The sequence below is a fragment of the Rhyacophila brunnea genome, unplaced genomic scaffold (genome assembly GCF_057557595.1).
Source record: "Rhyacophila brunnea isolate RB1 unplaced genomic scaffold, BYU_Rbru_1.0 scaffold_13, whole genome shotgun sequence".
NCBI classification, from domain to species: Eukaryota; Metazoa; Arthropoda; class Insecta; order Trichoptera; family Rhyacophilidae; genus Rhyacophila; species Rhyacophila brunnea.
In genome coordinates this window covers 6,478,176-6,495,996 of record NW_028232785.1, presented here as the reverse complement: position 1 = coordinate 6,495,996, position 17,821 = coordinate 6,478,176, and the positions used below count along the sequence as shown (strand labels likewise).

Genomic DNA, 17,821 nt, shown 5'->3' with positions numbered 1-17,821 from the left:
TTCTTCCTTCTTCACTCGACGTTTCGGGCTCGTTGCAGAGGCCATTATCAAGAGATGATATGTTTTATGATGAAAATTTAGTGAAGGTATATGAATGTAAACGTTGCTTTAAGAATATTAAAAGGAATCCGATTAGCTAAGAGCAAACTTTGCTCAGAGTAATCTGTCAGTCGTTACAATCAGAGATACCAAATATTGAATTTTGCTGATAGTGCCGGAAGCCATGACGTTTTTAACCGTAATCCATCATCCCTATTAATATTTTCAGGATTTCTATGGATTTCAATGGCCTCATTTACCAATCGTGCGAAATATCCTTTAGTCGAGTGAAGAAGGAAGAAAGACACACGGTGGAATCCCAAAAGTCTACTACGATAAAAAAACAACCGTGAAAGCCTCACACATTATATTGTCTAATGTGTTAAAACTGTTAAGAGTTCCTTAATTTATAATGTATATTTTTGACACATTGAAAGCGGATGTTGCCTTCTTGTGTTCAAGTATAATGACAATAAAAATTAGGCGAAAATATCTTCAGATTTTATTTTTACCTAAATGAGTATTTTTATGTCTTTTCATGGAACTAGACTGTATGCATGAGTAATCGCATTGATCGCATTTTAATGGCTTGTCACCAGAATGAGTCATTGTATGAAATTTCAAATCAATAGCTCGTATACACGAGTAATTACATTCAACACATTTAAATGGTTTTTCACCAGAATGGATCATTTTGTGTATTTTCATATTACCAGATTTTATACAAGAGTAATTGCATACCTCACATATAAATGGCTTTTCGCCAGAATGAGAAATTTTGTGATTTTTCAAGCAACTAGATGTAATGCATGAGTAATTGCATTCGTCACATTTGAATGGCTTTTCGCCTGAATGTGTCATTTTGTGTGATTTCATATTACGAGATAATATACATGAGTAACTACATTGATCACATTTAATTGGTTTTTCTCCGGAGTGAGTCATTGTGTGTAATTTCATACTTGTTGATGTTTTGCATGAGTAATCACAGTGTTCACATTTTAATGGCCTTTCACCAGTGTGGATCATTTTATGTACTTTCATTGTGCCTGGTCGTGTACATATGAATTTACATTCATTACATTCTAATGGCTTTTCACCAGAGTGACTCATTTTGTGTAATTTCATGGTGTATGACCGTGCAGTTGAAAAATCACAAATGTTACATTTGAATGGCTTTTCGCCAGAATGCGTTCTTTTGTGTGATTTCAAGCTATCTGATCGTGCGCATGAGTATTCACATTCATCGCATTTATATGGCTTGATGGGATTCGTCAACTTATCTTGTACCTTGAGATTTTGTTTAATGTCTTGTTCATCAATTTGAATGTTACATGGGTTTTGTTCCTTTGACATATCATTCATTGAAGATTTGAGGCTTGCAATATCGGCTGACGCGGTGTTTACGGCAAGAAACTAAAATGGAGAAAAAAAAAATAAGATTCATGGTAGTAAAAATAATATCCCCCGACCATGTACGATCCTAATAGGATCATATGGGCCTTCACAGAGTAGAGGTTTGTATTGACAGATTTTGTTTTTTACGAGAAATGGATGTCAGCCACTTGCTCAACATATTTGGTCCATACCCTGACTCACACACAAATAATTTTCTAGAATCTAAAAACTAATTTTCGAGAAAATAACTTATTAAACTATGAAGTGAACTGACATCGTCAGAATTTTCTTACTTAATAGACATGTTGGCGTTTCGTATTCATGTTATGTACCCAGGGGCGGCTCTACCTTAAGGGTTCGTAGGCACCATCCCTATATCGTAATCATGCCAAAAATATAAGTCCGATATTTTTATCATTGCCATATTATACTTAAGTACCTACTTATTAACTTAATTATTTAATTTGTTTAATCGATCTAAGTCTGTCGCAATTTTATGGAAATATTTATTCTTATTATACAAATAAACAAAACAATTATTGTAAATTATGAATACGCGGTATTAAAATATTGAATAAATTAAATGCGCTCTATTTCGCGGTGACACCTATGTACAAATTAATAAACCTATGGCATCTATTTTTCAGTAACTCAGTAACAGGGGTCACTCAGTCCCATCCCATCGCCGCGGTATAAATCTCGTTTTAGAAAGGATGCGAATGCATTAGCTTTAATATAAGCATACTGGGGAGCGAATCAAATCACCCCTAGGTGAGTAAAAACGCTCGCTGTAATAAAATTAATAAAATATTTTTATTAATTAAGTTAATATTGTAAGCACGCTTTTTAGATGTGATTAAGTACCGACTCAGATAATCATATTATTTGGTCTGAGAAAGTACTCATTTCCTAATTAATAAAATCATATACCTATAGTACCTACCTCGCTTGGTACATAATGTATAATGTGAAAAAGTAGGTAGGTGTGTAGGTATAGTTAATGACTAAAACCCACCATCTAGAAAATCGTCAAGCCGTATCATAAACGTCTTTGATATTATATCCTATGTGATTAATAATTACAAGATAAAAAGAACTTTTTATATACAACGTTTTTAAATTTTCTGTTGAATCATATAAACTTGACTTGACTAGCTTAAACGATCAAAAAAAAATGTACTTGATATAAAATAATACTGAAATGTCATTTTGACATGTCATATTGATTTCCATAGTAACGCACGTATAATATATTAATAATTTAGTTGCTAGGACCCCAGATCCCTAGCAACTAATAATGTTGTCGAAATAACTTTTCATACAAAACAGAATTAACTGACAATGAATTCAATTCTACTTTAAGATGGCTAAAAGTATTTAAAAAATGCATTGGCATCGTGTTCTGATATATTCCAAAAGTTTCAAATGTCTAGCTAGTCGGGAATTTAGTTAAAAATCGATTGCAAGAATTGTACCGGACAAATAAGAATACGAGCTAAGGAAAACGTTGTTAAATACATTTTATTATATTCAATTCCCTCGAATCGGTGGTTTTAATTTAAGTCAAAACTAACTCCCCGACATGTACCCATCCATATCAGTATGTATATACACGACTTACTGGCTTGCTCTCCGAATATGAACATCCAGGTTCTGGATCCTCATATGTTTGCCTTATTGGGTCTTCAAAATATTCATTTTTGAAATCTCGGTGAGAATCAATTTCAGTTTTTACATTCATGAGGTCCACGCTCACTTCAGGGTTCTGAAAAAACGAATACATAGTTAAATTCTAATGGATTTAAGTTTTGTACCATTCCATTTGAGTCATTTTTGGCGACCCAGGTTTCGCCTTTAGGCATCTTCGGGCACTGTATACACTCATCAAAAGGCAAAGAAAGACTGACCACGAACAATATTAACTCGAACTTATATAACCAATCAATACAATAAAGTAGGTAAAAACTGCATTATCTACCTAGCAAGTCAAGGGTCACAATAAAAAATATCTGAATAAACATTACTGGTATAGATATAATATCTCATTAGTTAACTCCGTTCATTTCTAATACGTTACCATTGTTTCTAGAAAGGACGATTGTACACCTCTTGAGTGTAGTATTTTTATTGTTTATAAGTACTAATGATCTATTATTAGGTTTTGACGATTATTATATGCTTATCGAGTGTATTATTAAATCATTCGCTGCTGACGAGATAATGATTGTTTAATTACCACATTTAAAATGCACGTTAATTACATCGATCGGCCGCCTGGTCATTACGTGCGAGGTGCGTCTTTAGCGTCCAAAGTATTAATATGATTTATTACCATCACTTCAACTATTCATACTTAATTTGTTTGTTATTATGGAGTTTTTACCTACTTTATTGTATTGATTGGTTATATAAGTTAGAGTTAATGCTATTCGTGGTCAGTGTTTATTTGTTTTTTGGCGAGTGTACACAGTGCCTGAAGATGACGAAAGACGAAACCCGGGCAGCCAAATACGACTTAAATAAAAAAAAAACAAAACTTAAATCCATTAGAATTTAAATTCAAATCCCATCAAGTACACCATCGGTCGATAGTATGAATACATACCTATTTTATGTAATTTTATGAAGTAAGTATATAAGACGTATGTTTTTTTAACTATTTAAACATATTTTTATTAAAAAAGATCGATACATGGCATAACGTATGAAAATTATTTCTATTCGCGACGAAGCGCATTCTGAACAATCAATTTTTGGCCACTTTTTCGAGTACTGCTGGCCATAAACACTAATACCACGAGCACTGTTGGCTTCCAAGGTATCAGTCGTTGCCGATTTATCTGCATACGCCAGTGACTTCATATTATTGTAGTTTACCGAGAAATAATCCATATGTATCAAATCGGAAGACATCGATAGCAATATGCCTGATTTTAAAAGGCATGTAGAACTTCAAATTGCAATTGCCCCATAACATGATTTTCCAACTTACCAACTTTTGACAGTATGATGGTCTGGGAACGACCTCCATTGACCGTAACACGATACCTATGCAGGAAACTCCCAGTAATCCGCCGCTCGATCACTCGACAACTACTATTCTGCCCTTCTAAGGAAGAAGGCAGTAACTGATTCTCACACATTTTCGAGATAAATGACATTATGTGTTTTTTTTTCAAACTTTAGTACTCTGAATTAATAAAAAACGGTGTTAATTTTTATTAGTAGGATGTTAAAATACAAATAAGGTAATAATAAACAAGCAGTAACTGCAATAAATAGGTGCCATTTCTGGCTTTTCGCTAAGAAATTTGTATTATTTTAGCAGATGTCCATTTTTTCACTAAGGATTTTAACGGTATTTTAGTGATAATACTGATTTTAAAGTGAACAGAATATTTATAGCTTTTAAAGTTACCTAACGGATGGTATTCATAACTCAATTTCACAAATTTTGCGAGTTTTTTTTACTAGTTGAAAGCACAAAATCAAGCTCTATAATTCGACGATATTCGATTGTCAAATTCAGTAGTCCGCCACGTACAAGTATACAACACAGATGAGACGGGTTTATTTTAGAAACTTCTCCTTCGTAAAACGTACGTACATTGCAAAGATAGCAATGTACCAGGGAGGAAAGTGCTTAAGGACCGCATCACAATAATTATGACGTGTTCCAATGCAACGTGCACACAAATTGAAGTTTTTGGTGATAAGGAAAGCCAGGAATCCTAAACTATTCAAGAATATCTGCCTCAGTGAACAACTGGTTGTTTACTGTTTATTATTTAGTTTATAAATATGTATAATTTAGTAAATAGTATGTACTTGATTTTGATTATAAGTATAAGCCAGTACAAATTTCTCAAAAAACAATTTTTACGTAATACCTGTTTTAATTTTTACCATACAATATGTTGTATGTATGCCAGTGGCGAAGGATGACTTTTGGAAAGAGGTAGGCTGGGGATCTGATAAAAAGAGCACACTTGTCAGGTATACTATAATAAGACTATAAAGAAATAAGAAGATGATACGATATTTACTACTAATGAATACACTAATAAATGACAACGACACACTAATTCAATGAAACTTCAAAAACTCACTGACGACATAAAAATGAGCAATGTATTTAAATTACGTATTTTTCAACACATTTATACCCATCAAAAATCATAAGATAAAATTTATTTTTATTTTTAGAAACAATCTATACCTACGTATATGTTAATATTCAATTAAACGCCGTAAAAATTATTTTTTTAAATTATCTAATTATTAATGATTTTGGACAAAGTGCGCAGTCATGACAACAATATTATGCGCGAATGCTTTAGGCTCTGCGAGAGGAGCTTACCTTCTTTCATACAATTCGACAGGCTTGCGAAGGTTACGAGACGTAAAGTCCATACGAAAAAAATTTAGAATTATTTCACACATAATCGGACCTTTATTTACGTCAAGATAGATGGTGCGCTGTGGTATATTTTTTAATACATTTGCAGATTGTTATGTAACTGTGTAATACTGTAAAACATTCCTACATATACGACATCTCTCCTTGGCAAAATAAATTATTTTTATAGAACATTAAATAATGAAGTGATTAAGTATAAAATACCTATTTTAATATGCAATTGAAAAATATTTTTCTTAAGAAGGTAGGCTTTAAATAATCGCCTAGTATGGAGTCTTCGCCACTGATGTATGCACTATAATCCGTCGCTTTCACGAATTAGATACTTGTCTGGTTTTTGGGGTGGCGGATTACTGAGAAGGTTCTGTATTCATATTTAAAAATATATTTCATTTAGGTACTTAACATTTATGTAGGTAGCGTCGTTACATATTGGCTTTTCAACAATTGTATTTTTGTTACAATGTTTTGAAATGTCACAATAAATAAGATTTGAAAAACTAACCTCAAAAGTGCTGTTGGCATCGTCGGACTTCTCTTGTTTTATATGAATGTCTGCGTACTGACTGTTTGTATGTAATATTGGCACATCAAACCATTGCTGATGTCCTCCATCTGCATCGAATTCAGCTGGTTCGCGTTTTATATCCATTTTACTTATTTAAGGCGAAATGTAACACGGAATAGCGTGGTAAAACAAAATGACAGGAGAGACGCCAAGTGTTGCCAAGTCAAAATTTAACATTTCAGTAAATTTTGACAAAAAATTCAGTAGAATCCATAAAATAGCAGTGGATTTTGGAAAATGAAGTATATTATATATGATTTAATACTAAGAAGGATAACAATAAATAATAATACATAATATAGATTTATTATAAACCATGATGATATAAAATGGTTAAATGGCGCTCTTGGGTAGAGTTACAATGCTTTCTTTGTCAATTTAGAATAAATGTCACACATCAAATAAGAGGAACATAAAAAGAGTACACAAATGATCAATTTTATCATTATAATAATTTTCAGTACAATTATGGAAAAAGACAAAATATATCATTGAATTTCTTGAATTTGGAAAAAAAATCAGTAGGTATGTATATTGGCAAAAAATATCAGTATATCTAGGTACTGAAATTTCAGGATACACCCTTATCGATGCACGTTTGGTCATAGACAAAACATCTGTCACACTAATAATATCTTCATTGTAAATTTAATCGAAAAGCAAACATCAACTAGGTACCTAGGTATTATTCGTTTAATAAAAATATATTAAACTATGAATATAACTAGGTACCTAGGTACTCCAAATAATTAAATACCTAGTCAGCGGCATTCTTTTCCATAATCATGTAATTACCTACCTACCTAAGTAGGTATTTATAACAATATTCGGTAGATACAAAAAATATGCTTGGAATTATTTTAACCTAACAATAACTGCTGACAAAATTTCAAGCTAGGTAGTATTGGTTACTATTATTATTACCTATAGTATTAACAGTGTATTCTAGGTAATTATTTTTATAATTTTACAAGATTCACTTGGAGGCAAAGAGATTCCCCCGATCTCTTTATTTGTAGGTATTCATTTTATTTATAATACCTACTTACCTACTTACAGAATTATTAATATATTATTATTATTATTATTATGAACGAAAGCTTAACAATTTTTTGTATTTCCATGTCTTTATAATTCAAATAATTTCAGTAGATAAACACCTCCCTACAGAATTAAGTCATAAGACGCTAAAGACGCACCTAGCGCGTAACAATCAGGCGGCCATTCGATATAATTAGCATGTTGTTTAAATGTAGTAATAATTATCTAGTCAGCAGTCAATGTGTCATATTATATAAAAAAGCTCTTTTTCTTTATTAGATCATTTTTTTATCATCCATTATTATTATTTTAAATACCTACATGTTATTTATCAAGATTTTGATGTCCTTTAAATAATCAAATCAATAGATTTTAATACCATTGGAATATTAAATTTAGAGAAATTTATTTAGACAGTGGCAACACTTTATCTATTTTTTGTCTATGGCAAACAGAGCTACCGCATGGCTTTGGCTATCGCCATCTTTAGGTTAATCTCTTCTTCAGTCGGCAATGCTTTTTTAGGTAAATCAGCTGATAAAATTATAAATACGTTGTCCCAATAATTATTATTGTCGCTTGAATATTTGTGCAAAATGAATGTTGAAAGTGAACCAGATGGCGGCGAATCTGATGTAGATACGGGGCAATGGTTTTATCCATCCACGGAGGATCCAAACAGCCCGGACGCTGATACTTCTGTAAAACAAGAGAACACCGACGATGACAGCTGCATTTTTGAGGTTAGTTTTAAGTTGTTTTAGAATAATCTCAATGAATCTGATAGATATGGAAATCATTACATATTTTAGATACTGATTGTGAATTCAAAATAGTTTAGTATCGTAGACAAATCGCGTCATCTGGGAAGTCTACAAGTGTATGCTCGATAATACGAGGGTGGGTCAATAAGTCCTTAGAAAAGCCGACAGGTGGCGCGACTAGTACTGTAAGCGGTTTGTTTTCATGCAGCGGCACTACCGATTCAGTATGCTGCGAAGTTTCAATCAGATTGGTCGGGTTATTGTGTGTTTCTCGTACATTTAAAAAAAAAATTTGCTTGTGGAAAATGGAAAAATGGAAAATGGAGAAAATTGAGCTTAGAGCTGTTATTAAACATTTTAATATAAAAGGGTTAACAGCAAAGGAAATAAAAAATGAGTTGGATTTAGTTCACGGCATATCTGCTCCTTCACTTGCAACTATTTATAACTGGTTAAATGAATTTAAACGTGGTCGTACATCAACAAAGAATGAACCACGCTCAGGACGTCCTGTAGAAGTGACTACACCAGAAATGATCAATAAAATCCACGATATGGTGTTAAGTGACCGAAGATTAAAGTTGAGTGAGATAATTGAGGTTACAGGGATCTCAAAAGGTAGCGTCATTTCTATTTTACATGACAAATTAGGCATGAAAAAAGTTTCTGCAAGATGGGTGCCGCGTTTGCTCACAGTCGACAATAAACGCAATAGGGTGGTGGCCTCTAAAGCCCTGTTGTCGCTCATGCAACGCAATCCGGATGAATTTTTTCGTCGCTTTGTGACTGTAGATGAAACATGGATACACCACTATACTCCCGAGACGAAAGAACAGTCAAAGCAGTGGATTGCGAAAGGCGAACCATGTCCAAAGAAGGCGAAAACCGTAAAATCAGCTGGTAAGGTTATGGCTACTGTATTTTGGGATGCACGTGAAATTATTTTCGTTGACTATTTGGAAAAAGGAAAAACAATAACAGGGGATTATTATGCATCTTTATTGGACCAGCTAAAAAACAAAATTGAAGAAAAACGGCCTCATTTAAACAGGAAAAAAATCCTCTTTCATCAGGACAATGCCCGTGTTCACACATGTTTACAATCAATGGCTAAAATTGAAGAATTGAAGTTCGAATTGGTCGACCACCCACCGTATTCGCCAGATTTAGCCCCCAGTGACTTTTTCCTTTTCCCAAACTTAAAAAAATGGCTAAGTGGACAACGTTTTTTTTTCAAATGAAGAAGTCATCGATCGGACAAATGCTTATTTTGAGGACCTTCCGAAAACTTATTTTTCTGACGGTTTAAAAAAAATTGAGAAACGTCTAACCAAGTGTATTGAGCTCCAAGGAGATTATGTTGAGAAATAAAAAAAAATACAAAAATAAAAACTGTTTTAATGCTTTTTTCTAAGGAATTATTGACCCACCCTCGTATATAGGCGGTAAGCTTTGTTTCGATTATTTTCTAACCGTTTGGTGTGCAGGGCATGAAGCGTTATTTTGTAAGGTTGAGACAACTGAAATCGGTGGACATTGTTGGTGCGAAACATATTCCAACTGCCTTCAAAATAAATACCTAAACCAAGCAAATCGCAATCTTCTTTGTAATCAGTGCTGCCATCCGTATTATAATTATTATATTACCTATTAGACATTATTGTTGGTCCGCGTACCTACCATGTACGATATTTATGTATATATGGATATGTACTTACGTCCAAAATACCTAAATAAAAAACAAAATAATAAAAAATAACTAAAAAGTACAAAATTGGTGCAAAGTACAATAATTTAGCAATCCTTAATAATTCCCGCAAAATCAACCGCCCCGCACCACACTCGGTCTTAATCGACCGAATTACGAGGGCATACGTTTGGGTGTGAATCATCACCACTTGTTTACGCCAGGAGCAGATGCCCAAGACTGAGATCGCCATACACTCAAATGTTTTACTGAGTTTTTAGAGACTTTCTAATAAAAGTGCCCATGGCAGAGAGGAGCGTGGAAAATTAACAACAATAATAATCATTAAAGATTGTACTTAATTAATTTACATAATATGTAAAAATAAAGCGAAAACAATACTGACACGCTTAACTATGTGAAGACATCTTCACGTCCGCAATAAGACGCTGCATTTTTAACAAGCATTAAGGTTCAAATAGACTATATGAGAGAAGAGAAGTCTCGTTGTTCCTTGCATAATAGCAAACATGGATGTACAGTATATTCTTGGGTTTTCACCGTGTCTCCTTCTTCCTTCTTTACTCGACGTTTCGGGCTCGTTGCAGATGCCATTATCAAGAGATATGTTTTATGATGAAATGTAGTGTAGGTATGTGAATGTAAACGTTGCTCTTAGAATGTCAAAAGGAATCCGATTATCTAAGAGCAAACGTTGCTCAGAGTAATCTGTCAATCATTACGACCGGGGATACCGGCTCGAATATTAGATTTTGCTGATAGTGCCGGAAGCCATGACGTTTTTAACCGTAATCCATCATCCCTATTAATATTATCAGGGTTTCTGTGGATTTCAATGGCCTCCTTTACCAATCGTGCGAAATATCCTTTATTCCGACCCAATATCTTGGTCTCGAAGTCAAATTTGTGCCCTGTATCCATCGAGTGCTCGGCAATTGGCGACATCGTGTAACATTCTAAGACCAACGTTTACATTCACATACCTACACTACATTTCATCATAAAACATATCTCTTGATAATGGCCTCTGCAACGAGCCCGAAACGTCGTGTAAAGAAGGAAGAAGGAGACACGGTGAAAACCCAAGAATATACTACGAAAAAAAACAACCGTGAAAGCCTCAAACATTATATGGATGTACAGACCTACAAACTTACCTGGAGAATGAGATGGGGGAGCCACTGTCGAAAACTACCCAATCACGACTCGTTACTGGCAAAATCTGACATTGGAATGACGTTTTTAAATGTGGCGTCCTATGGCAGTTCGTAGTTCCATTTTTGGTCATTCTCCAGATAAGTTTGGAGGTCTGTAAAGCGAGATTGCGATGAAGTAAAGTCTGATACAAAATGCGAGCATTTGTTTAATGTACAAACTAGCCATTCAAATAGTCCGGTCACGAGCTCTATTCCAGTTGCAATTTTAAGGATAGTTTATGGAATGCTAATTTCCTGCGATTTATTGTATATATTATTAAAATATAATAGGTAACGCATGTGGTTCTAAAATTTTCATTCTATAGACAACCTTTTACCAATCATTTGGCAACCACATGTTCTTTTTATACGACTACACTGCGTTTAAAATATTATCGTAAGAATACTTTTTTTTAGGTCAATATTACAGAAAATTATTTTGCTTCTTTTAGTGTCCTGCAGCCAGCTTTACTGATATTAAACCTGAGGCTGACCTTGACGTTGACATCAAACGCGAGATTGTTGAAGATACTATACACCCATCCTGTCATGACGACCCCCACCAGGCTGTTCGTATTCAGAATACAGACCATAAGATGAGGTACGTTCAGTTGATTGTGTGATATATTTCATCTTAACTCTATCCTGCGTATCGGCTAAACACTCGTCAAAACATTTCTCTTTTGTATTTAGTCTACAGTTTAGCTAAGAGTTTTTAGTTATTAGCTAAATAATATTCAAGTATATATCTACTACTATGCCTAGAAGAACTACGGATCTGATGGAGTATGGAAAGGTAATTTTTTAAAAGTTTATTACCGTTGATTTATCAATATGTAGCCAGGGAAAAGTTATTTTGGCTTTGGTTACCTTCAATTGTGTCATATTAATGGGTTGGCTGGCGGAAATGGAACCCCGATCATACCACCCAGACATTGTCGCCAAACCAAATCCTCCCGTACCAGTGCTCGTCAATACCGCCTGGACAAATCCGCCAAGACACAACGTATATAAAACAAGTGCTTTTTTGGTTTTTCGAAATACGTATTGATATAAATTTACATTACTTACGATAATCAGTGTATGTTGAGATATAATCCGTTGCATTTGTCAGTAGAGTAATAAATACACTAGTACTAAAAACAAACAAAAAAATCCGATAATACTTGTTTAATCAGATGCAGCTGCACAGCTTATACCTGAGTTCCCGAATGGAGTACCAGGAATATGTACTATTTGTTTTGTATCTAAAATTTATTATATAAAAATAAAAATTGTGTCATTTCTAAAATGTTTGCGCAAATGTCTGGGCGGCGATGTCCGGGCGGTTTTGTCGGAAATGTATATAGCTGGTTATGAATTTATATTGGAGATCATAACTGATTACCTCACATTGATTCATTTATTTGATTTATTAATAAAGTTCAATGCTCCAAGTCTTGCTTAATATAACGCTTTTATCTAATGCTGTTAATGAGTCCTCTAATGATACTGAGCTGCGATCATATAATAAAGTTTAAATTTAATAACAAAAATCGTTTTTTATCTATCCGGGGATTCCATTCTGACATCTTCAGGCGTTATATTAAATATTTCATCTTGCAATAATAAGAGCTTATTAATTTGTCATTCATCGCGTTGAAGAATAAAAAATAAGTGTACGTACAATATGTATTTATATTACTGTACTTATGCAATAGGTATTGATACCAAATAATATTTATTATATTATCTTAATGCCTAAATCCCTCATCAAAAATCTTCAAATCAACAGAGTTGGGAATATAATGATATTTTTTGTAATTGTAAACGAGTCAATGCTAGACCGTGATGCACAGCGAAACAAAGAAAAGAAATTTACCGTTATCTTTTTCTGGGCATACCAAGGGTCGAGAGTAGATACAGCCAGTCGGCTACCTACCCTTCAGCCCTTACGTCGCCTCCAAATACGATTCGCTACCTTTTTCGCGCCACAGCGCGCCTTTACAAATGTTATTAACAATTAATTGTTTATCGTCAAGCGAAATATACTTACTTAATGTCCCTGAATCGGTATTTTTAATAAGTGGAAAAGTGTAAATCAACACCCTCCGCAAACCCATACCTATCAGTATTCAATATCTTTTTGCAGAATTCTGCTCAGCACTGGTACCCAGGGGGCAGCTCCAAATGTGAGGGTTCTCTGCCTGTCATGAATTTAAATACAGTTTGTAAAGAAGGCGGTCTCAAATATTTAGAATGTGCACCCAAAGAGCTTCACAAAAAGATGACGATGAGCAGAACATCAAAGAAGAATTGCAGAAATCTTATTTGCAAAAGATGGTACGGGTTAAACTGACAAGAGTACATTTTCCACGAAATTTTATTTGCAAATATTGCTATGCAGTATGTGGATCTGAAATCACGTTAAAAAGTCACAATATTTTATGCAAGACGTCTAAAGGTTTAAAAACACAATATAAAATGATTAATTCCGGTGTTCTCAATTTCAACAATAAAAAAGTTGATAAATCGCATCATTGCGATGTTTGCTCATATAAGTTCTTGTCACCCAGCAGTCCGAAGATACATAAAAGGATACATACTGGTGAAAAACCATTCCAATGCGATGTTTGCTCACAAGTCGGTAATCTCAAAACGCACAAAATGACGCATTCTGGTGAAAAACCATTTCATTGCGATGTTTGCTCATATAAGTGCTGGTCATCCAGTGGTCTTATAAAGCATAAAATGAGACATACTGGTGAACAACCGTTTCATTGTGATGTTTGCCAATATAAGTGTTCACAAATTGATAATATCAAAAGGCACAAAATGACACATACTGGTGAAAAACCATTTCAATGCGATGTTTGCACGTATCAGTGCTCACAACTCGGTAGTCTCAAAACGCACAAAATGACGCATTCTGGTGAAAAACCATTTCATTGCGATGTTTGCTCTCATAAGTGTTTGACTTCGAGTAATCTCAAAATGCACAAAATGACACATTCTGGTGAAAAACCATATAACCACGATGAATACCTAAAAAAATGTTCGCTATCTGGTAATCTAAAAACGTATAAAATAACTAGCCCATACTGATATAAAACCCTATCAATGCGATGTATGATTGTCCAAATTATAGCGAGCCGTCCATTTAAAAATTCGGAAAAGAAAATAGGTATTCTGGCGATAATTTCTTTTATTTTGTTAACTGTCAATTCATGGTGGAACTGTATTGTATTGATGTTTTTATTTAATAAAACGCAATTCTTTTGTAGTACTTATTCCACTTTTAATCAATTGATCGAATTGTATTGATCAATCAATCATTGATTAAAAGTGGAATAAGTATTACAAAAAAATTGCGTTTTATTAAATAAAAACAACAATTCTGGCAATAACCTTGTAATTGTGGTGTGTTTAATAAAATTCTCTTTCTAATGATAATAGACGCTTTATTGTCATAAAGATTTAAAGAAGGTACAAAAAGAGAGAGAATGGAAAATAAAAACATTATGCTAAGTGGGTTGGTATTGACATCCTCTAAAAAGTATCACCGCTAAAGATCTAATTTCTTTAGAACCCTAAAGAGGGAGTGACTATTCTCTGGTTCATTCATAGCAATATGACGAATGTCTGTTGAAATGAAATTATTCATTAACAAGACCTAGCGAAACAGACTGGCGAGAGACAGCTGGCTCAGCTAGTTCATTAATTAATACTATAAAAGTTCTGTTTTCCGCCGAATTCTTTTTGAATAATTATTTTTTCTCTATCTCAAATGATTGACTGCAGTAAACCGCTGTAGGTATTTTTAGACGTATGTATTTCGAATCTACAGTAAGGTCGCAGCAAGGCTTTGTTTGGTCATAAGTTAGTATTCGCCGTACTCGAATCAGATAACACCCGGCCGCTAGGATAGCGGTGGTCAAATCTTTATTACGTAATGGTCCAATGTAAACGAATATAGGTAATCTTTATTATACAATAAATATTTTGTTGTCTCAAACGCCTCATTGTTCTTAATGTAATCACCCGAAGACTAAACATTCTAGAATCTTGACACTATCATTAAATAATATTATTATAACCAAACAAGAGAGAGCGTCAAATGTTCTTCTCTCCTCACTATGAGGTTTATAAAATCTTAACAAAATATATTTGGAAACAGAGTTAGTTCCTAGATAATCTTAGTTCGGTACCTACATACGTAAAACGTCAAAACATAATTAATTTATAACTTATTAATTTGAATGTTGACCCACGGTGGCCGCGCGACTAAAGCGTTGGACTATAACGCCGTGGGACTCAGGTTTGAATCCTGGGTCTAGCATGTACACATATTGTTTATCAATTTGTGTCCGTCAGGGTATGGACCTAATAGGTTGAGCAAGTGGCTGACATCTTATCTCGTAAAAAACAAAATCACTTAATACAAACCTCTACTCTGCGGTGGCCCATATGATCCTATTAGGATCGGACATGGTCGAAAGACAGAATTTGAATGTTTGATATCCAAGACTTTTTCCCAATATATATTATTTTAATAATGATGCACTCGGGCATTGACTAATATGCCTAATATATTATTCTATAGATAGATACGCCACTTCAATGTAAGTATACAAGTAGTTCAAAATTGACTCGTTTTTGACAACTTTATTTTGGACTGGGAATGGTAGCAGGAATTAAAAACATGAAATACATAATTATTTGACATTTTATTTTATGAATTACAGAAAACAGCATCAAAAATAGAAATATAAATAATACATATTACAAAAAAATTAAACAAAAACAAAGTAGGTTTGAAAATAAATGTAACAAAGACGAAAGTCATGTTCAACTGCTTTAGGGGCCAAAAAGAGGTCCTCGTCAATGGCACTCAGTTCGAACAGGTGAAAAGCTACATCTATCTGGGACAACAGTTATTAGTGTCTAAGGATGGATGTATATTTAATAAAATTGTTTGCAGAGTAAAGCTAGGGTGGAGTGCCAGAATAATGTCATCAAAAGTGACCTTTCACCGTGCCTAAAGCGCAAAGTGTTCAACCTGTGTGTCCTTCCCGAGATCACATATATGCGTGTGAAACATGGAACCTAAGTAAAAGAGAGATCCAGAAACTGAGAGTAGTACAACGTGGTATGAAGAGGTGCATGCTGGGCATAACGCGAAAGGACAAGAAGAAGAATGAGTGGATAAGTAAGCAGACAAGGGTTTTCGATGTAATAGAGTTTAGTAAAAGCTTTGAGTTTAGTAGAAGCAGAGTTCTCGATATTATTATACGGCGTCGAGTCGTGGACCCTGAAGGCAAGAGAACGGAAGGCAATTGATGCCTTTGAGATGTGGTGTTGGCGCCGAATGCTTCGCATTTTTTGGACGGAGCACAGGACGAACCAGTCAATAATCCAGGGACTGAAGATAAAGGAACGGCTCTTGACGATATGTCTGAGAATTCTGCAGTTTTTTGGACATATTGTCAGGCGCGGACCGGACAACCTGGAGAGACTGGTAGTTTTGGGTAACCTCCAGGGAAGGCGAAGCAGAGGAAGAGCGTCTGCGCGATGGAGCGACCAAGTGAAAGAGCTGACTGGGGGCACCATCCATTCTGCCCTGAGAGAAGCGGAAGATCGAGAAGGATGGAAAGTCTTGGTCGCTCAAAGGATGGCGAAATTTAAATGTGGTCACGATCCTCAGCCATGAGTGCACGACCAAGAAGAAGAAGAACTAATTAAATCATTATAATTTATCAGATCACGACAATATATTTTCATTCTGACCTTGCATTGTTTTATTAGGTTTATGCAGGTGCTCAAATTTATTTATTACCCGCCATGTACGCAAATTTGGCTATTAAGTAAGTATTGTATAAAATACAAAATTATTTGTGTTTTTTTAAGCAATGCTCCATGGCACACCTAACATCGTCTCGCGGCACACCGATTGCGGAGCACTGCACCAGTACACGAAATCCGTGTTTTATTTACATTTAAACACAATTTAATTATGACACCTACCAATAGTATTAAATTTTAGAAATCCTACCTACTTTTTTTTAAACCAGTACGTTAGTAACGTCTAGCCAACAAACCTAATGTGTATTATAACCTAATGAGTTACCCATATTATTATAAATGAATTATTACATGACTACTATTATGTTATGATTAAGGTAATATTGCCCGAGTGTATCATTACTAAATACCTATTGGGAAAGCATCATGGAAACCGCGCATAAATGTGTGAAAGTCCTCGTCTTCTTCTTCTTCCACCCTCTCACGTCCCAACATTGGGACATAGGGCAAGAACAAGTTGGCGCCACTTCTCTCGGTCCGTTGCCAACTCTTGCGCTTTCCGCCATGTCAGACCTGCAGCACGTAGGTCGCTCTTGTAGCACCGCTGCAGGGTGAGAGAGGGCCGGCCACTGCGACGGAACCCTTGAGGCTGTGCCACAAGGGTACGAAGTGCCGCACTCTTTGGTGGCATCTCGAATCGTGTCCCAGCCACGTAAAGCGTCTCTTCGTGATAACTTCAATCACTGGAGACAGTTGTGTCTGCTCACGAACTCGGGTGTTTGTAACGCGGTCGTACCAATGTACCCCTAAGATTTCGACGGAGACATCGATTCTCAAAGCTCAAAAGCTGAGACTCTTGAAGCTTAGTAAGATACCATGTCTCACAGCCATACAGGAGCACAGGTA

The 17,821-nt window shown here is 34.8% G+C and overlaps 2 protein-coding genes across 2 annotated transcripts; one reads left to right on the top strand and one right to left on the bottom strand.

Moving 5' to 3' along the window:
- Positions 1 to 1,079: 1,079 nt before the first annotated feature.
- LOC147076289 (uncharacterized) lies at positions 1,080 to 6,509 on the bottom strand. The gene is made up of 4 exons (XM_085940370.1): positions 6,363 to 6,509; positions 3,059 to 3,202; positions 1,330 to 1,455; positions 1,080 to 1,088 (listed from the first exon to the last, which is right to left on the bottom strand). The coding sequence occupies exons 1-4, from the start codon at positions 6,507 to 6,509 to the stop codon at positions 1,080 to 1,082; spliced, it is 426 nt and encodes a 141-aa protein (XP_085796496.1).
- A 1,421-nt stretch (positions 6,510 to 7,930) lies between these two features.
- On the top strand, positions 7,931 to 15,125 carry LOC147076288 (uncharacterized). Its single transcript, XM_085941695.1, has 3 exons — positions 7,931 to 8,209; positions 11,587 to 11,735; positions 13,266 to 15,125. The coding sequence occupies exons 1-3, from the start codon at positions 8,063 to 8,065 to the stop codon at positions 13,327 to 13,329; spliced, it is 360 nt and encodes a 119-aa protein (XP_085797821.1). The 5' UTR covers positions 7,931 to 8,062; the 3' UTR covers positions 13,330 to 15,125.
- The last annotated feature ends 2,696 nt before the right edge of the window (positions 15,126 to 17,821 follow it).